Source organism: Tachyglossus aculeatus, chromosome X1 (assembly GCF_015852505.1).
Source record: "Tachyglossus aculeatus isolate mTacAcu1 chromosome X1, mTacAcu1.pri, whole genome shotgun sequence".
NCBI classification, from domain to species: domain Eukaryota; kingdom Metazoa; phylum Chordata; class Mammalia; order Monotremata; family Tachyglossidae; genus Tachyglossus; species Tachyglossus aculeatus.
Window position 1 is genome coordinate 90,026,940 of NC_052101.1, and position 21,299 is coordinate 90,048,238.

The window sequence follows — 21,299 nt, forward strand, 5'->3', positions numbered from 1 at the left end:
AGGCTCTATCCACTGAGCCACGCTGCTTCTCATGCCTGTCCCCTTGTCTAGTGTTTGTGAGGGCTTTCAGTGGACACACTGTATATTGGGCATATTTGTACAAAATATGCTCTATGGTGTCGTAATAAAATTATGATATCACAATCATCTCAGGGCCATCTTTGAGAGCTCACCTCCTCCAAGAGACCTTCCCAGACTGAGCCCCCTTTTTCCTCTCCTCCTCCCCATCATTCATTCATTCATTCAGTCATATTTACTGAGCACTTACTGTGTGCAGAGCACTGTACTAAGCGCTCGGGAAGTACAAGTTGGCAACATATAGAGACAGCCCCTACCCAACAACGGGCTCACAGTCTAGAAGGGGGAGACAGACAACAAAACAAAACATGAGGACAGGTGTCAAGTCATCAGAATAAATAGAAGTAAAGCTAGATGCACATTTACCACTCCCTTTTCCTAGCCCCTAGCCCTGTCCCTCCTGACCACATGCCAATTCCCAGTTCACTGCCCCTTTTTTCCTGACAGAAGCACCTCCTGATTCTCTCCCCCAGCCCTACCTCCTTCCCCTCCCCATAGCACCTGTATATATGTTTGTACAGATTTATTACTCTATTTATTTTACTTGTACATATTTGCTATTCTATTTGTTAATGATGTGCATTTAGCTTTAATTCTATTTATTCTGACAACTTGACACCTGTCTACATGTTTTGCTTTGTTGTCTGTCTCCCCCTTCTAGACTGTAGCCCATTGTTGGGTAGGGACCATCTGTATATGTTGCCGACTTGTACTTCCCAAGCGCTTAGTACAGTGCTCTGCACACAGTAAGCGCTCAATAAATACGATTGAATGAATGAATGAATGAATGAATGAATGAATGAATGAATGAAGGTGACCATTAACAGCCCTCCGCTATACTGGACAAAGAAACCAGGTGATGTCACACTGGCAGGCAGCATGTGATGACATCATGGCACGTTTTGCCAAAGTCTTCTAATTTTGCATGATCCTAGCTTGTTTTTCTGGGGCTGTGGGGGAGGGGGGCCAGGGCCTTCTTTCCTCAGAAGCTTTGCCTCCCTTTCCTAAGTCAGTATGGAGCATCTGCCCCGGGAACTTAACAAGAGGACCTGCAGAGGAAGAGGCTCTATGCCGAAAATTAAATGACACGGAAATTTCTGGTTTCATACTTGAATAGGGTACACCATCTGAAAACCAGCTTGTCTACTATAAAACTGGTCAAATGACCACCATGCTTGCCTAGAACCCCCTCAAAACACACACATTCTCACTCTCTCTCTCTCTCTCTCTCTCTCTCATTTTCTTGGGCTAACCCAATGGGAGTGTAGACAAGGAGATCAAAAGGGAAAGAACAAAGAAAGAGCTCTCTGCTGAATGTCCTTTTGTTGCCTAAATCCTTGGCCTGGCTCCACAGGTTTCTTTTCCCATTCGTGGCCGGATCTACCCTATTTCCCCCAGTTCCTCTCCTTAATGAGGTCCTACTGGAAAAACCAGTGTGAACCTGGACAAGTTCACCCTCTCCTCCTTATAGCCCGGAGCAGGAAAATCAAGGTCCTCTCAGAGGCAGGGACCACCTTTTCCTAGGCTAATCATTCGATGGTATATACTGAGTGCTTACTGTATGCAGAGCACCCTACTAAGCACTCGGGAGAGTACAATGTAACAGAGTCGGTAGACACTATCCTTGCCCACAAGTTTACAGATTCCAAGGTGGGGCAGACATTAAAAGATATTACAGGAGATGCATGGGGCGGGGAACATACGTTAGCAGAAGGCGTCTTTTTGCTAAACAGGATGCAGAAGGTAACAGTTAAAGAAACTAGTGTATCTTTATAGATATGTGTGTGTGTGTACATAGATGCACATGTACACACACTAACAACTCATTCAGAATATTTCATTACCGGTACATATTTACCTAGTTCTTTGATTATGCAACCCTTATTTTTTTTGTATCACTTGAGAACATTTCAATCGACTTTTGGATTTTCTCTTTGGATGGAGGGGACACACGAAGGCACTTTCTATTCTTTCCATTGATGGGGTGGGGGGTGGGGTGGGGACACAAGAAGGCACTTTCCATTCTTTCCATTAGTGGGGTGGGGTGGGGCACACGAAGGCACTTTCCATTCATTCCTTTGGTGGGGGGGCACGTGAAGGCACTTTCCATTCTCTTTCCATTCTTTCCTTTGGTGGGGGGGGGGGGGACACGTGAAGGCACTTCCATGCTTTCCTTTGGTGGGGGAGGGACACATATGAAGGCACTTCCATGCTTTCCTTTGGTGGGGGAGGGACACATATGAAGGCACTTCCATGCTTTCCTTTGGTGGGGGGGGCACATGAAGGCACTTTCCATCCTTTCCTTTGGTGGTGGGGGGACACATGAAGGCACTTTCCATTCTTTCCTTTGGTGGGGGAGGGACACATATGAAGGCACTTCCATGCTTTCCTTTGGTGGGGGAGGGACACATATGAAGGCACTTCCATGCTTTCCTTTGGTGGGGGAGGGACACATATGAAGGCACTTTCCATGCTTTCCTTTGGTGGGGGAGGGACACATATGAAAGCACTTCCATGCTTTCCTTTGGTGGGGGAGGGACACATATGAAGGCACTTCCATGCTTTCCTTTGGTGGGGGAGGGACACATATGAAGGCACTTTCCATTCTTTCCTTTGGTGGGGGAGGGACACATATGAAGGCACTTCCATGCTTTCCTTTGGTGGGGGAGGGACACATATGAAGGCACTTCCATGCTTTCCTTTGGTGGGGGAGGGACACATCTGAAGGCACTTCCATGCTTTCCTTTGGTGGGGGAGGGACACATAAGAAGGCACTTCCATGCTTTCCTTTGGTGGGGGAGGGACACATATGAAGGCACTTCCATGCTTTCCTTTGGTGGGGGAGGGACACATATGAAGGCACTTCCATGCTTTCCTTTGGTGGGGGGGGGCACATGAAGGCACTTTCCATCCTTTCCTTTGGTGGTGGGGGGACACATATGAAGGCACTTCCATGCTTTCCTTTGGTGGGGGAGGGACACATATGAAGGCACTTCCATGCTTTCCTTTGGTGGGGGAGGGACACATATGAAGGCACTTTCCATTCTTTCCTTTGGTGGGGGAGGGACACATATGAAGGCACTTCCATGCTTTCCTTTGGTGGGGGAGGGACACATATGAAGGCACTTCCATGCTTTCCTTCGGTGGGGGAGGGACACATATGAAGGCACTTCCATGCTTTCCTTTGGTGGGGGAGGGACACATATGAAGGCACTTCCATGCTTTCCTTTGGTGGGGGAGGGACACATATGAAGGCACTTCCATGCTTTCCTTCGGTGGGGGAGGGACACATATGAAGGCACTTCCATGCTTTCCTTTGGTGGGGGAGGGACACATATGAAGGCACTTCCATGCTTTCCTTTGGTGGGGGAGGGACACATATGAAGGCACTTCCATGCTTTCCTTTGGTGGGGGGGGCACATGAAGGCACTTTCCATCCTTTCCTTTGGTGGGGGGGGGACACATGAAGGCACTTTCCACGCTTTCCTTTGGTGGGGGGGGGCACATGAAGGCGCTTTCCATCCTTTCCTTTGGTGGGGGAGGGAATGCAAGAAGGCACTTTCCACACTTTCCATTGGTGGGGGACGACAACACACAAAGGCACTTTCCATTCTTTCCTTTGGCCAACCGTGCTCGGCTAGCGCCCTTCTACCCCCCTTCACGTTGACCGGTCGGGCCCGCCAAATACCCCTCCTCCTCACTCCTCTCCTCTCGCCTTTCTGTCTCTATATGTTGCCAACTCGTATTTCCCAAGCACTTAGTACAGTGCTCTGCACACAGTAAGCGCTCAATAAATACGATTGATTGATTGATTGATTTCCCTGGCCCGAGGGGACGAAGCTGGGCCATTCCCCAGCCCGACAGGGGGCGGTAGAGAGGACGGGGCACCAATCAATCAATCAATCGTATTTATTGAGCGCTTACTGTGTGCAGAGCACTGTACTAAGCACCAGAGGTTTCGGGGGGAGGATCCGCTCCCAGGAGCCTTGAAGGCAGGTGGTAACGTCAGCTGGCTGTCAAGGGGGCCGAGGTCTATGGCCGTCTGTGGGATTGGCCAAGTGGGGCGAGAAGGGGAGGTTGGGCCTCCTGGGGATCAATCAATCAATCAGTCGCATTTATTGAGCGCTTACTGTGTGCAGAGCACTGTACTAAGTGCTTGGGAAGTCCAAGTTGGCAACATATAGAGACAGTCCCTACCCACAGTGGGCTCACAGTCTAAAAGGGGGAATGGTCCAGTTCTCCTACTTTCCCCTTCCCCACAGCACCTGTATGTATGTATATATGTTTGTACACACTTAGTACTCTATTTATTCATTTATTTATTTTACTTGTACATATCGATTCTATTTATTTTATTTTGTTAGCCTGTTTGGTTTTATTCTCCGTCTCCCCCTTTTAGACTGTGAGCCCACTGTTGGGTAGGGACCGTCTCCCTATGTGGCCAACTTGGACTTCCCAAGCTCTTAGCCCGGTGCTCTGCACACAGTAAGCGCTCAATAAATACGATTGATTGATTGATTGATATCGATTCTATTTATTTTATTTTGTTAGCATGTTTGGTTTTGTTCTCCGTCTCCCCCTTTTAGACTGTGAGCCCACTGTTGGGTAAGGACCGTCTCCCTATGTTGCCAACTTGGACTTCCCAATCGCTTAGTCCGGTGCTCTGCACACAGTAAGCGCTCAATAAATACGACTGATAGATTGATGGATTGGTTGATAGCGATTCTATTTATTTTATTTTGTTAGCCTGTTTGGTTTTGTTCTCCGTCTCCCCCTTTTGGACTGTGAGCCCACTGTTGGGTAGGGACCGTCTCTCTCTGTTGCCAACTTGGGCTTCCCAAGCGCTTAGTCCGGTGCTCTGCACACAGTAAGCGCTCAATAAATACGATTGATTGATTGATTGATAGCGATTCTATTTATTTTATTAGTTAAGTCTGTTTGGTTTTGTTCTCCGTCTCCCCCTTTTAGACTGTGAGCCCACTGTTGGGTAGGGACCGTCTCCCTATGTTGCCAACTTGGGCTTCCCAAGCACTTAGTCCGGTGATCTGCACACAGTAAGTGCTCAATAAATACGACTGATTGATTGATGGATTGATATCGATTCTATTTATTTTATTTTGTTTGGTTTTGTTCTCCGTCTCCCCCTTTTAGACTGTGAGCCCACTGTTGGGTAGGGACCGTCTCCCTACGTTGCCAACTTGGGCTTCCCAAGCGCTTAGTCCGGTGCTCTGCACACAGTAGGCGCTCAATAAATACGACTGATTGATTGATAGCGATTCTATTTATTTTATTAGTCTGTTTGGCTTTGTTCTCCGTCTCCCCCTTTTAGACTGTGAGCCCACTGTTGGGTAGGGCCTGTCTCTATCCGTTGCCAACTTGGACTTCCCAAGCGCTTAGCCCGGGGCTCTGCACACAGTAAGCGCTCAATAAATACGACAGATTGATTGATATCGATTCTATTGATTTTATTAGTCTGGTTTTGTTCTCCGTCTCCCCCTTTTAGACTGTGAGCCCACTGTTGGGTAGGGACCGTCTCCCTGTGTTGCCAACTTGGACTTCCCAAGTGCTTAGCCCGGTGCTCTGCACACAGTAAGCGCTCAATAAATACGACTGATCGATTGATAGCGATTCTATTTATTTTATTTTGTTAGCCTGTTTGGTTTTGTTCTCCGTCTCCCCCTTGTAGACTGTGAGCCCACTGTTGGGTAGGGACCGTCTCCCTGTGTTGCCAACTTGGACTTCCCAAGCGCTTAGCCCAGTGCTCTGCACACAGTAAGCGCTCAATAAATACGATTGATTGATTGATATCGATTCTATTTATTTTATTATTCTGGTTTTGTTCTCTGTCTCCCCCTTTTAGACTGTGAGCCCACTGTTGGGTAGGGACTGGCTCTCGATGTTGCCAACTTGGGCTTCCCAAGTGCTTAGTCCGGTGCTCTGCACACAGTAGGCGCTCAATAAATACGATAGATTGATTGATATCGATTCTATTTATTTTATTAGTCTGGTTTTGTTCTCCGTCTCCCCCTTTTAGACTGTGAGCCCACTGTTGGGTAGGGCCCGTCTCTATCCGTTGCCAACTTGGACTTCCCAAGCGCTTAGCCCGGTGCTCTGCACACAATAAGCGCTCAATAAATACGACTGACTGATTGATAGTGATTCTATTTATTTTATTAGTCTGTTTGGTTTTGTTCTCCGTCTCCCCCTTCTAGACTGTGAGCCCACTGTTGGGTAGGGCCCGGCTCTATCCGTTGCCAACTTGGACTTCCCAAGCGCTTAGCCCGGTGCTCTGCACACAGTAGGTGCTCAAGAAATATGATTGATTGATTGATATTGATTCTATTTATTTTATTAGTCTGTTTGGTTTTGTTCTCCGTCTCCCCCTTCTAGACTGTGAGCCCACTGTTGGGTAGGGCCCGTCTCTATCCGTTGCCAACTTGGACTTCCCAAGCGCTTAGCCCGGTGCTCTGCACACAGTAAGCGCTCAATAAATACGACTGATTGATTGATTGTTATCGATTCAATTTATTTTATTAGTCTGGTTTTGTTCTCCGTCTCCCCCTTTTAGACTGTGAGCCCACTGTTGGGTAGGGACTGTCTCCCTATGTTGCCAACTTGGGCTTCCCAAGCACTTAGCCTGGTGCTCTGCACACAGTAAGCGCTCAATAAATACGACTGATCGATTGATATCGATTCTATTGATTTTATTAGTCTGGTTTTGTTCTCCGTCTCCCCCTTCTAGACTGTGAGCCCACTGTTGGGTAGGGCCCGTCTCCCTATGTGGCCAACTTGGACTTCCCAAGCGCTTAGCCCGGGGCTCTGCCCACAGTAAGTGCTCAATAAATACGATTGATCGATTGATAGCGATTCTATTTATTTTATTTTGTTAGCCTGTTTGGTTTTGTTCTCCGTCTCCCCCTTCTAGACTGTGAGCCCACTGTTGGGTAGGGCCCGTCTCCCTATGTGGCCAACTTGGACTTCCCAAGCGCTTAGCCCGGGGCTCTGCCCACAGTAAGCGCTCAACAAATACGACTGATTGATTGATTGATGGATTGATAGCGATTCTATTAATTTTATTTTGTTAGTCTGGTTTCGTTCTCCGTCTCCCCCTTTTCGACCGTGAGCCCACTGTTGGGTAGGGCCTGGCTCTAGTTGTTGCCAACTTGGACTTCCCAGGCGCTTGGCCCGGGGCTCCGCACACGGTAAGCAGATAATAAATAAATAAATAAATCCATAAATACATAAATAAACAGATAATAAATAAATAAATCCGATTGATTGATTGACTGACTGATTGATTGAGTGTACTCCCCCCTTGCCGTGGCCCTCCCCCCGCGTAGGGCGGGTCGGGGCGGGGCAGGGGGCGGGCCGTTGCCCGGCTCGCGTGAGGCGGCGTCAGAGCGCATTGTGCGCGAAGCGGATGTCCGGCCCGCTCCGGCTCAGTTTGGCGGCTGCCATGGCCGAAGGCGGAGGGCGCCGGGGCCGCCACGACGCCGAAGCCCAGAAGGCGGACCTCGGCCGCCTGCTGAGGACCCCCCTCCAGCGCGGGGCCCAGTGGTGAGCGGCAGGGCGGCCTCTCGCCGGCCCCCGGGGCCCTAGGCCTGCCCCCCCCCCCCCCACCATGGCCAACGGCTCCGGGCTCTGGTCGCCCTCGACCTCCCTCACGGCCCACAGGCCCCTTTGCCCCCTCAGCCTGCCCGGCGAGGTCCCTTCGTGGGGGAGGGAGGCCCCCAAGAAGCGCCCTTGGAGATGGGAGCCCCCCGGGGGGGGGGGGGCGGGGGGAGGACCGGCCTGGTACTTTGGAAATGGTGGATTGTTCCAGAAGGCTCTCGAAGCCAGGGTGAGGAGGGAAGGGACTGAGCCTCTGCCCGACTGAAGGGAAAGCCGGATGGCGACGGGGGCAGGGCCCGAACCCGGAGCTTCGAGGGGACCCAGCCCGGGGGGATTACGGGAGGCCAGAGGGAGCCGGGGTGGAAGGGCGTTTGGGACTAGGAGGGGAGAGGGGGACGAAGGGGAGGCTGGTGATGATAGGCCAGAAGTGGGGGGAGCACGGTTGTCAGAAGAGGCTCGGGTCGGGGGAGAGGGCGGGGAAGGACCACTGTCATATATATACTGTGACCCTCAAAAAGTACTGATGGGCAGAGGTGGTAATAATAATCCAGAAGTGGGGTGAGCACGGTTGTCAGAAGAGGCTCAGGTGAGGGGAGAGGGTGGGGAAGGACCAGTGTCCTATATATATATATATACTGGGTTGTCAGAAGAGACTCAGGTGAGAGGAGAGGGCAGGGAAGGACCAGTGTCCTGTATATGTATATATATATATATATACACACATATATATATATATATGTACACTTTTTGAGGGTCACAGCAGATATATATATATATATATATATATATATATATATATATATATATATACATGCTGTGACCCTCAAAAAGTACTGATGGGCAGAGGTGGTAATAATAATCCAGAAGTGGGGTGAGCACGGTTGTCAGAAGAGGCTCAGGTGAGGGGAGAGGGTGGGGAAGGACCAGTGTCCCATATATATATGTATATTGGGTTGTCAGAAGAGACTCAGGTGAGAGGAGAGGGTGGGGAAGGACCAGTGTCCTGTATATATATATATATATATATTGGGTTGTCAGAAGAGACTCAGGTGAGAGGAGAGGGTGGGGAAGGACCAGTGTCCTGTATATATATATATATATATATATATATATATATATACATATATATATATATATATATATGTATATATATATACTTTTTGAGGGTCACAGTATATATATATACTGTGACCCTCAAAAAGTACTGATGGGCAGAGGTGGTATTGATAATCCAGAAGTGGGGTGAGCACGGTTGTCAGAAGAGGCTCAGGTGAGGGGAGAGGGTGGGGAAGGACCAGTGTCCCATATATACATATATATACTGTGACCCTCAAAAAGTACTGATGGGCAGAGGTGGTAATAATAATCCAGAAGTGGGGTATGCACGGTTGTCAGAAGAGGCTCAGGTGAGGGGAGAGGGCGGGGAAGGACCAGTGTCATATCTACACTGTGACCCTCAAAAAGTACTGATGGGCAGAGGTGGTAATAATAATCCAGAAGTGGGGTATGCACAGTTGTCAGAAGAGGCTCAGGTGAGGGGAGAGGGCGGGGAAGGACCAGTGTCATATCTACACTGTGACCCTCAAAAAGTACTCATGGGCAGAGGTGGTAATAATAATCCAGAAGTGGGGTGAGCACGGTTGTCAGAAGAGGCTCCGGTGGGGGGAGAGGGCGGGGAAGGACCAGTGTCATATATATATATATATATATATATATATACTGTGACCCTCAAAAAGTACTGATGGGCAGAGGTGGTTGAAGTGCTGCTAGGAGAAATGGCATCAGAGTCCAGTGTGACATCAGCTCCTCAACGGCATCCCGCGCATAACCATGTCCACTCTCAGCACTTCTGTATACGTGCCTAGTCAATATATCTTTGACTTCCCGGTACGTTCTCCTTGGAAACGGTGAAGAACAAGTTGGACCTAGGAGAAATCTAGGGCTTTGGTTTAGCCGAATTCAGCTTGAGGAGTTAGGCGGACATCTATCTAGGCAGGACGCTTAGGGAGAAAAAAAAAAACATTCGTGATTGATAGAACGCGATAGAAAACCCAGAATGGGGAGGGAAGTAGATTTGGGAGTTCTGGGGAGCCATGGCACCCTACTGATTTTTGTTGCTAACTTGTGTGCTTGTCCTCGGCTTTTATGCTGCTTTTTAGTATTTTATTGCTTCGTTGTTCCCGTGTGTAGTCAGTCCCCTAGTCCCCAGTTCCCTGGGGGTGAGGGGCTTGTCCAATTTCCTACCCCGTATACTTTCCCAGCAGTTCAGTGTTCTGCACACAATAAGCATTTAATAAGTTGGATTCCTTTTATTCCTATCATGATCGTAATAATGGATGAGATCGCCCAGGTGGAGTGCGGAGGGAAAATAATTAGGATAATCTCCTTAGGGTCAACTGATGACAATGAATAGGTGAAAGAAGAGATGTTCAAATAGCACTTGAGAGGTAGGAGCCAATCCAGGAGAGGTGAGTGTCCCTTAGAGAAGACAAATGTGGAGGTTCAGAGATAACGAAGAGGTCAAGTAGGATTTTAATGGACAGCTTGTGAAGTGGTTGTTGCCGCCCTTTACAAGTACTGTTCTGAGTGCAGGGGACAGAAAACGGCGAGGGTCCACAGCCCATGGCTTCCAGCTTTGGGAGGTAAAACCTGTTTTTGCCCCCACAGCTTTGCTTATTCCAGGTCTCCGATAAAGATTTGAGAGATTCTGAACAGAGCTGAGAGTTTGAGTGGGATTGAAATGATCCCAAATGGGATCTTTCTCATCTGTTTGTTCTTTGAATAGTCGGCTTGCCAGTTCCCACTCCCTGCCCTCTTTTCAATGAAAAGTTTGCACCTGTGGGTTCATGGGAGAGTCGGAGGAATGAAATTGGGAAGATGGATGTAGGTGGTACCCATGGAGTGTGAATGGCAAAGGGAGTTTGTCAGAAATTTGAAGACCCTTTCTGAAGTCCTCAATGTGTGAATCTGTTTTTGGTAAATTTTGTGATGAGATATCTATGAAACTTGCTTCCCCCCACATTATGCTTAATTGTAAAATGTCATGGTGGTGTGGTTGGTTTTTTTTTTTCTTTCTAAATCTAATCGCATTTCCTCAAATTTCCTCCAGTTCAAAAATAATAGGCTTGGTGTCTCCGGGCAAGATAAATACAACTCTCTCAGTTTGGCATGTAAAAATATATGTCAAGTCGAATTTACTAAACAAAAAATCACTCGAAGCTCCAAATTAAATTTGCTAATTTCTTAACTCAAGATTTCCCCTTGGTGGAGGAATGGATAAGTATTACTAGAAACATTCTTGTTTACGGAACAGGTTCGTACCTGCCTTAGGAGTTGGGCTGCTTCAAGTTTTCCTTTTTTGTCAAATTTAATACTTGTTATTTCAGGTACCTGATTGACAGTCGCTGGTTCAAACAATGGAAGAAGTATGTTGGCTATGACAGTTGGGATATGTACAACGTGGGTGAACAAAACTTGTACCCTGGGCCCATTGATAATTCTGGACTGTTTTCAGGTAAAGTACAAAATGCTTTTCTTAAATCCTGAGTACTAGTAGGATAGTAGATTCACCTCGTGAACGGGTCTTTTCTGGGACAAGAGGCTTGGGTGAGTATGGGAATTGATGTTTTAGGGGGAGTCAAAGAAAGCCCTCAGAGTGAAGTTCAGCAGGTGAGGTTTGTGGAGAAAAGATCTACTCAGCTTATACATGGGTCCAGACCCGGAAATAACTACTTATTTGAATTAACCCCCCCCACCCTTTAGAGTTTGTGCAGAGAGTGCTAAGGTTTATATTTTCTAGGGTATGCCCCAAATCCCAGTGTTATCGATATGTCAACGTGAAACTTGATCTTGTTTCCTTTCACCTAACGCTGACATGTGGATTCATACTTAAATTTCGCTTCATTTTTCTTTTTGAGGTTTCAGTCTTGTTCATTCAGTGAACTGTTCAGATATCATTGGCAGTTACAGTGGTAGTGGAGGAAGCCTGGATGCACATTGATTCCGTATATGATAATTACGGTATCCGTTAAGTGCTTACAGTGTGCAGGGACTGTACTAAGTGCTGGGGTGGATACGAGCAGATTATTGGACACAGTCCCCGTCCCTCAGTCTCGATCCCCATTTTACAGATGAGGTAACTGAGGCCCAGAGAAGTGAAGTGACTTGCCCAAGGGCGAACGGCAGACAAACGGCGGAGTCGGGATTAGAGCCCCTGACCCCCTTACTCCCAGGCCGGTGCCCTGTCCACTTCGCCATGCTGCTTAATACTTATTACTTGCTCATTAAGTTCCATTCTTTTATTCAACATCATGCTCAAAAAAAACTGAATGTGTGTCTTATTCAGAGATACATTTGTATTTAGAGAATCATGATGTTTACAGTTAGCCAGGATTTAGAGTGTTAAATGTTTTATTCTCTGTAAAGGCTGGAGGCAGGTGTTGGGTCAAGAAGTTGGATGGACTTGGAAATTCCGAATATCTCTAAATCTGTTCTAGTCCATCACTTTTTCGCCCCCGCCAACCCAATACGAATTTTATCATCATGGGAGTCACTTGCTCGGTATTTTGCAAACTCTCTGAATCTAGTGTACCGGTAAACTACAGCCTGGCAGTTTATCGGTAAACTGCCAGGCTGTAGTTTCCCGGCAGTGCTACGTTGCCGTTTTGGACTGCCAGGAAACAGACGATTTTGTGTAGGATCCTGGCGCCTTCCGAGCGATTTGGATTGGGCCAGGGCCTGCCTGGGGAATGTGTAACCAAACTGAATTGGGCTAAAGTTTGATATGTTCAGTCACCTGTCTTTTTTTTTCCTTTAATCGGTCCATCGATGGTAGTTGAGTGCATACTATGTGCCAAGCACTTGGAGAGTACAACAGAACAGAATTTGTGCCAGACGCTGTAGTAAGTACTGGGGTAGATACAAGATAATCAGGTTGGACACGGTCCGTATCCCACATGGGGCTCAGTCTTAATCCCCATTTTTCAGTTGAGATGATAATCATAATTGTGGTATGTGTTACACAGTTACTGGTTACTATGTGCCAAGCACTGTTCTAAGCTTTGGAGTAGATCCAGGGTAATCAGGTCCCACATGGGGTGCTCAGGAGGGAGACCAGCTCTCGAATCCCCATTTTGCTGGTGAGGGAACTGAGACACAGAGAAGCCAAGTGACTTGCCCATGGTCACACAGCAGAGAAACGGCGGAGCTGGGATTAGGTAGAACCCAGGTCTGCCGACCCCCAGGCCTGGGCTCTTTCCAGTAGGCCACGCTGCTGTCTTCTAAACTTATTTTGGCAGAAGCCTGATTTTGAGGTCCTCCGAGTTTTCCCTCTTCCTTCCGTGAGGCTCCAGTGAATTGAGGCTAACGAATGGGCAGGCGGAATGGAAAAGCATCAGAATAGTTGTAAAACTGAACCAGTGTGCGTTGCACCTGGGATGAGACTGGCTCCCCACATGTTTTCGGCGCTACTCCCTGAAAGGAACAAATTGCAGAACCGGTTAGCAATTCTAGTACCTTATCTCTCCCTTACTGATGGTAGTCACATGTGAACAGTAAAAATAGTGTGTGAACAGAAGGCACGCTACTAAATCAGGATAGTGACTAAAGGCTCTGATGAGGAAACTAGGGGGGAAACTAATACATGAGAGCAGCCAGACAGGTACCTAAGGAAAGAGAATCTGAGCCCATCAGTTGAGCGCAGCTTCCTTCTAAGGTTATCTTTTGTTTTTATTTCCAGAGGTCCCGCTTGTGTGTGTTGGTACTGAGGCTCTGTCAAAACAACAGATTTGTTACTTGAAGAAGCAGGCTTTCAGTTAGAAAAAGGAATTATGCCATTGATCAATATCCTGGAGCAGTGTTGATTGCATTTGGGCCGGAGAATGTTTGACCAAATCCCAGCAGCGTTTGAGCGGATGCTGATGTAAACTTGCTCGTAACGCTGGAAGGAGGTCCCTTGTCCCCAAACAGCTAAATTCTAACTAATAATTTGAATTTGTTTTCAATTTCCAAATGGAGGAAATCCTCTAGACCGTACGCTCCTCGTGAGCAGGGAACATGACCACCAACTCTGTATTCTGGCAAGAACTTAGTACGGTGCTCTGCACACAGCTAAGTGCTCAATAAATTCCATCAGTTTTTTTTTTCTTTTTTTTTTTTTGAATTGAGCTTGGTTGTCATTTAGTTCTCTTTGGATATCCAGATCTTGAATTGAGGCTAATGATAAATTAATGTGCACATTTCAAGCACTTCAGAAGAACAGTACAGTCGAAACATAAGGTTAAAACATTCAGTTTGGATTTTTTGTTTTCATTATCAGTGCTGTTTATTCAGCACTTACTGTGTGCAGAGCACTGTCCTAAGCTCTTGGGAAAGTACACCACCGCAGAGTGTGTTGTATTATACAGCACTATTAAGGAAAATACTTGTGTTTATCTGTAGGCCTTTTGGAGCTTTTTCAGAATGGACATACCTCTCCCAATAAAAGCAAGTGCAAGTGGTAAAGCAGTAAATAGGATTCCTTTTGGTAGCCTTGTTCCCCGAGATTGTTAGACTACATCCAGTTTTCTTTCTTTGGTGTGACATTTTGAAGAGTAGCATGTGTGTAAGATTAGTTCATGTTGGAAGCCGTCCATCTCATGAGTAATGAAGATACTGTTGTAACCTATAGGGGAAGGAGAAGTTTGAGGAAGCAGGAGATTTGAAAATGGATGATCTCTTTCTGGAAGACCATCTGCTCATCTTTTCATTTTGTTTTCTGCTGTATTGTAGATTGTTTTCCAGTGTTCTTGAGTGAATTTCATCATGCTGTTGTCGGTTATGGTACTTCATGTTACTTGCTGATTTCTCTTTTTGGCTTTTTACTGAGTTGCTCTTGCTTTAATTGGTGGATAATGGTGCATTTCTCTAGCTGTAAGCCATGTGTTTGTGAAATCAGTGAAATGGCAAGGGAGCCATAAATGTTGGCTTAGTTCACTAATCAAATGAAAATGCAGTACCCCTGTCAGATGATCTCTGCCTTTGGGTGTTTAGTAGTTTGGTGTCTTGTCTCATTATCTTTTTCTCTCTCACGCCGTGCTTCCTAAATTACACAGCGGAATTCCTACTTGTCACCTTCTAAACCGTAAGCTCCTCGTGGGCCGGAAACACGTCTTTCGACTCTGTTATATTGTACACGACCGAGTGCTTAGTGCAGTGCTCTGCACGCAGTAAGCGCTCGATAAATATGATTGATCCAGGTCGTTTTTAAACGCATCATGGAAGAGGAGATGAGTGTCTATTTTTTGAGCTCTGGCAGTGGCCGCTATGGGAACACCTAGTTCTCCTATAATGTGGAGGTTACATTTCTTGAGGGATCCCTCAGTAAGGAAAACTCATATTGTTGTATTCACCTATGGAAAGAACCCGGGCCTGGGTGTCAGCGGACTGGGTTCTAATCCTGGTTCTGCCGCTTGCCTGCTGTGTGATCTTGGGCAAGTCACTTAACTTCCCTGTGCCTCGGATTCCTCGTCTGTAAAATGGGAATCGAATGCCCGTTCTCTCGCCCGCTTAGACTTTGAGCCCCATGTGGGACAGGAACTTTGCCCGACCTGATTTAACAGTGCTTGGCACACAGTAGGCACTTAGTCCCAAAATTGTCATGATTATCCTGACAGCATGTGGTGCTGTAGCCAGACCCTTGCGTATTGTTATTCATTCATCCAATCGTATTTATTGAGCGCTTACTGTGTGCAGAGCACTAAGAACACTCCCTAGTTCTCTGATTGCGTACTGGCCAAATGTGTAGTGAAAACATGAGTTCGGGGCTAACGCACGGTGAGGAAATTATGAAACATTCTTCTGACAATGCAATCCTGTTTGGATATACAGCCGGGCGTGACAGAAGAAAAGGTCTGGAGAATGCATGTGGCCGTCGGACTTGGGCAGGTGCTACAACACAAGTAATTCTTTAACGAAGCGTCTTGCCAGGACCTAAGGTTCTTAGTTCACTGGCTATGATGTGTGAAGTCTCTGGTTATCCTCGGTGTGGCCATTTGGCCTAATACAGCCTCCAAAGCTGATGGATAGTTGGGTGAAATGGCATAAATTCTTGACTAGGGGTTGAGGTAGCGTTTCCGTGTTGGTGTGGAGGATTGTGATAGCTTGGTCTCTAGAGAGGGTTTTTTTTAGGATGGGAGAGGCATGGGCATGTTTGAAGGCAGAGGGGAAGGAACCAGTGGAGAGTGAGCAGTTGAAGGTGGAAGTTAAGGAGGGGAGAAGGGACGGAGCGAGAGATTTCGTAAGATGCGAGAGAATGGGGTCAGAAGCACAGGTGGCCGGAGTAGAACTCGAGAGGAGGGAGGAGATCTCCCTCCTCCCCTCCACCAAACAATCACACTTCTGCCCTTCAGAGCCCTACTGAAGGCTCACCTCCTCCAGGAGGCCTTCCAAGACTGAGCCCCCCTTTTACTCTGCTCCTCCTCCCCATCGCCCCAACTCCCTCCCACTGCTTTACCCGCTTCCCCACCCCACAGCACTTGTGTATATATGTCCTTCCCGTCTCACAAGCCCGAACCTCGGTGTCATCCTTGACTCCCAACTCACTGCCGATTTCCCGGAGGACGCGGACCCCCGCAAGGTCAATCTAGAGGTGGGAGCCCAGCCCAGCCCGCATACTCTGCTCCTCTGCCTCTCACTTTCTCACTGGGCCTCGTTCTTGCTGTCCTGCCGTCGGGCCCTGGCCCACGTCCTACCTCTGGCCTGGAATGCCCTCCCTTCTCACATCCACCAAACTAGCTCTCTTCCCCCCTTCAAAGCCCTACTGAGAGCTCACCTCCTCCAGGATGCCTTCCCAGACTGAGCCCCCCTTTTCCTCTGCTCCTTCTCCCCTTCCCCGCCCCACAGAACTTGTGTATATTTGTGCACATTTATTATTCTATTTATTAATGATGTGTATGTATCTATAATTCTATTTATCTATTTTGATGTTATTGATGTCATTGTTTTGTTTTGTTGTCTGTCTCCCCCTGCTAGACTGTGAGCCCATTGTTGGGTAGGGATTGTCCCTATCTGTTTTGAACTTGTACTTCCCAAGCGCTTAGTACAGTGCTCTGCACACAGTAAGCGCTCAGTAAATAACGATTGAATGAATGAATGATTTATTACTCTATTTTACTTGTACATATTTACTATTCTATTTATTTTATTTTGTTAATATGTTTTGTTTTGTTGTCTGTCTCCCCCTTCTAGACTGTGAGCCCGCTGTTGGGTAGGGACCGTCTCTATATGTTGCCAACTTGTACTTCCCAAGCGCTTAGTCCAGTGCTCTGCACACAGTAAGCGCTCAATAAATACGATTGAATGAATGAATGAATGGATGCTTGATTATAAGGTGGCTTAAGGAACTCCTCTAAGTGCTCCTAGACCTGCCCTCACTCTGGAAATGCCCCTCCAAGAACTATTGATTTACTTATCTTGACTCTGTTATCTTGGTTTGTTGACTCTGTTACTAATTGTTGTTTGTCAGGTGTGTTTATTTGTATTGACCTCTGCCCTTAACACGTGTAATTAACACAGTGCTCAGCCCATAGTAAGCCCTTAACAAATACCATAAACAATAAGGTTATTGTTGCCTTTTTCCCCTCCAGTTCTTTCTCCTTGGACTTGATTGAACTGTGTTTTGACTTGGTTAACCTTTTTGCCTTTGTACTTCTTGCTCTCCTAAGGCAGGAGAGTTTGCATACACTGATGAAGTTTAGAGCTATGCCACTGAGAGAATTTCTCTCTTCAGGGTTACCTATAATGGACAGGTCTAAGCCCGAAGTGTCAGACAAAGTTGATTCACCTGTGCTGGGCAGGAGGGGCATAGGAAAGAGTAAAAGGTGGATATCAAGTGATCAAAATGTTGATCAAAGACAATGGCAGACACTCAAGTCTTTACTGCCCAGAAGAAGGCAATGGTAAACCACTTCCATATTTTTTAACCAAGGAGACTCACATACCAGAACGACTTTGACAGAAGATGGAAAGTTCTGGCGAGGGTGTGTACGTGTAGTTGCTTTAGGTCGGAAACGACTCAAAGGCAATAGCACTCCTCCTTGGATGATGAGAGATAGGTCATTTGTATAATGTGCTTCATTTGTACAGTGGATTTCAAAATTTCTCTGTAAAGTGCTGTGATGCCTAATGAGAGGAACACGACCAAGAATGAATTTCTGGAGGGCTAGACTGCCTTTGAATTGTGCCATTTTAGTGGCCAGCACAGTACTCTGATCATCCAGGGGAAAAGCACTAGAAATGTGCTAACTTTCATACTCCCACTTCGTAGGAGTGTTCAGATTGCAACCTTTGGCAATCATTGAGAACTTGAAGTAGTTTTTCTTGCACCTCTGGATTGCGTTTCTGGAAGAATGTGGGCCCTTAGAACTTGAGCCCCATGTGGAACAGGGACTGTGTCCAACCTGATTATCTCCATCTACCCCAGTGCTTCGAATAGTGCTCGACACGTAGTAAGCGCTTCACAGATACCATTTTTACAAAAAGAGCTATTTGTAGCACATGCTGCTTTAAGAGGAAAGCTGTTGTTCTCTCTGAGGCTCATGATTTTTTGTCTTCTTTTTTTAGATCCGGAAAATCAGATCTTAAAAGACCATCTGATTGATGAACTGGACTATGTATTGGTTCCAGCCGAAGCGTGGAACAAATTGGTCAACTGGTATGGTTGCATTGAAGGGCAACAACCTATTGTCAGAAAAGTGAGTGATTTAAATCAGTTACACCGGTTTCCTGTTCGGTTTTCATTATTATCATTATTATTATTATTATTATTATTATTATTATTATTATTGTTGTATTTCTTGAGCCCTTACACTCTTTGCCAAGCACTGTTCTCAGCACTGGGGTAAGTAGAAGTGTTAATCAGGTGGGACACAATCCATGTCACACATGGGGCTCACAGTCAAGGAGAGCGGGAGAGCAGGTATTGAATCCCCATTTTACAGTCGAGGAAACAGACACAGAGAAGTTAAGGGACTTGCCTAAGGTCACACAGCAGGCAAGTGGCAGAGCTGGATTTAGAACCCAGGTCTTTCAACTTCCAGACCTATGCTCTTTCCACTAGGCCATGCTGCTTCCCAGCCAATTCAGCCAATCTGTGAGAATCTTTGAAGTCTCTCATTATTACTACCTACTTTTTTTAAAATAGCATCCCTAATCCCAGCTAATACTTCCCTGATGACTTTCCTCATCTTGATCATATGATCTGCAGAGCAGTCCTACTGCAATATTTATGATGTTCATTAGGTACTTTTTCTGGTAAGGTTTTTTTTATGTAGTCCTTCACATACAGTGCCCCACCTCCACCTTTACACCTAGCCTTGTTTTTCCTGTTGAATTAATAGGCTGGTACCCACGGCCAGCTTCAGATTGTGACGTAAGCAGTTGCCTCAAGCACCTGTTTCCCAAGATGGCTGCCACTCAGGCCCCCTCCACAAAATGGCTGCCACCTGGGCCTGTGTTCTTTTTGATAATGCCTCTCTCTCTCTCAGTCTCACAGCCTTCCCAAATCCTCCCTTAAAGTTGTGCTTTTCCTGACAAGCCGCCCCGTTCTGTCTGGAAGAGCACTGTAGTTGGAGATTTGCGGGGGGGGGGTGTCAGAAGAGCCCTCAAGGCCGCTTGAAGGGTGAAAGTTTGAGATCTATCTCGGTGTGGCACTCGAACTCCATCCTCGCCTTTTAGTCCAGTGGTGCCCCTTTTTAGCCCTAGGCTGAATGTAGAATTTCCTCAAACATATGGTGGCTGTGATACAGAGAAGAACAAATGGCTTTTTAGCAGTATTGCTTCTAGTTGTTCTCCACGGTTGGGTAGGTGGTCACCTGTGAGGTACTACCTGAAGGAGAGTTGGCCACAGCAGGGAGGCAGGAGGAGAAAGAAGCAACTGTTGCCGTCCCTGCTCTCCAGGGCTTCTGTTCAATCAGCCCTTAGAGAAGCTCCATCCACTAACCCTGTGCTTGCAAGAAATACAATAGTTCTAGTAATTTTTCTAACTTGCAGCTTTTTAAAAGTGTGTCCCCCGTACAAATATATAACTGCAGGTGCGGCCCAGCCACAGGAATGATTTTGAGATCGTCATTGTTGTCAACGGTATTTATATAGCATGTACAGTGTGCAGAGCACTGTATTAAGTGCTTGAGAGTGCAATACGATGGAGTTGGTAGATGTGTTCTGTGCCCACGGTGAAGCTTCCAGTCTAGAGGAGGAGACAGACATAATATAAATAATTTATAATGTGTAACTTATAGATATGTATACCTGATCTGTGCATATGCAGAACTAAATGACAAAGTATTCCTTGTATCTGTGTCCCAGAAATAGTCAATAGGCAAATGGCCAGTGGGCCTTAATTGGAGTTTTGACACTTTGGGCAAAGCGGTTTTGGTTTGTGTCCGGCGCGGATTGGGAGTTAACTGGATGTGAGTTTTGGAAGGATGACTTTCGAGTTGTAATAAAACTCCTTGGCTAAGTTCCCTCTGACCCTAAATCTATACTGAGTGAATCTGTGCCAAGTCAGGGCAGTGTTTCAGAAGCTACTGTAGGAGCTTTGTAGGGTTCTGAAAAGGTAAGACAGATTTCTGCAGAGGATCTAATATGCTGCCTGTTGGGAAGGTTCATAACCACGTCCCTTCCTGTTCATATTATTGTAACATTCTCTCTGAAATCAGTTGGCTATATGAGGAATTTCGCCTTTTCCAGTGCCCATAATTAACCTTTGGGTCTCCTAATTGAACAACCTCTAGAGTGAATATAGGCAAGATATTAGTTTATATGCCTGGGGCAGTAGACAGAGACTCTTAGATCTACAAATACATAAAAGTACCTCTCAATCCGTAAAGAACGTATTTAGCCCGCATCCTTGGCAGAATGCTCTGACAGTTTTTGAAACCTGACCTTGGTTTGACCAAGACCCAGACCAACGCCATCTCTCCAAGCACTTCACTGGGCCATTGCTAGGTTTCCAAGCTTTTTTCTTTCTTTCCTTTTTTTTTTTTTCAAGCTTGCTGTTCTCTCTCCAAGGGTGTGTTCCAGGAGCCATAACAGTATCTTCTCTGGGCAACTTAAATGTTTTCCCCCTTCTTAGCGAGGCTAGGAAAGAAATGTGGCCTTTAACCTAAATTTCCTTTTTAGGGGAATGGGTACAGTTTCAAGACTTCCAGTCATAAGCTTGCTGTGGCTGGGCAGGGCAAAGGCCTCTGATCAAAAGCAGAATTTCCAGCCCTTCCCTGATCTCTTGATCTTCCCCATCAGTTGTGAAGCTGCTTCCGAAACCTGGCCATCCTAATACAGTGCCTATAAGAATGGGTTCTCAATAACATTTTATCGCACAGCCTTTAACTCTCGGGCAGGGGTGGGGGGGTAAGACTCTGTAGCTTTTATTTTTTATTTTTATGATTGTAACCTATTAATCAGTAGTTCATTGAAATTGATTCTGAATGGGGTCTTAGCCTTTACTGCCCCACCTCTTATTGTAGTTACCAGAGCAGCATGAAGTAGATGCCATCTCTTCTCATTCACTTCATGAGAAGCAGCATGGCTTAATGGAAAGAGCCCAGGCTTGGGAGTCAGAGGTCGTGGGTTCT

The 21,299-nt window shown here is 46.5% G+C and overlaps 1 protein-coding gene across 3 annotated transcripts in view; it reads left to right on the forward strand.

Annotated features, from left to right (window-relative positions):
- Nucleotides 1-7,534: 7,534 nt before the first annotated feature.
- Nucleotides 7,535-21,299, forward strand: part of USP4 (ubiquitin specific peptidase 4) — a 49,710-nt gene continuing 35,945 nt past the window's right edge. For 2 of the 3 annotated variants that reach the window (XM_038772243.1, XM_038772245.1), the window contains exons 1-3: nucleotides 7,535-7,635; nucleotides 11,076-11,203; nucleotides 18,289-18,419. In XM_038772243.1, coding sequence (XP_038628171.1) covers nucleotides 7,535-7,635; nucleotides 11,076-11,203; nucleotides 18,289-18,419 — 360 coding nt within the window. The remainder of the gene's footprint in view (nucleotides 7,636-11,075; nucleotides 11,204-18,288; nucleotides 18,420-21,299) is intronic. The other variant, XM_038772244.1, reaches the window with a different exon arrangement.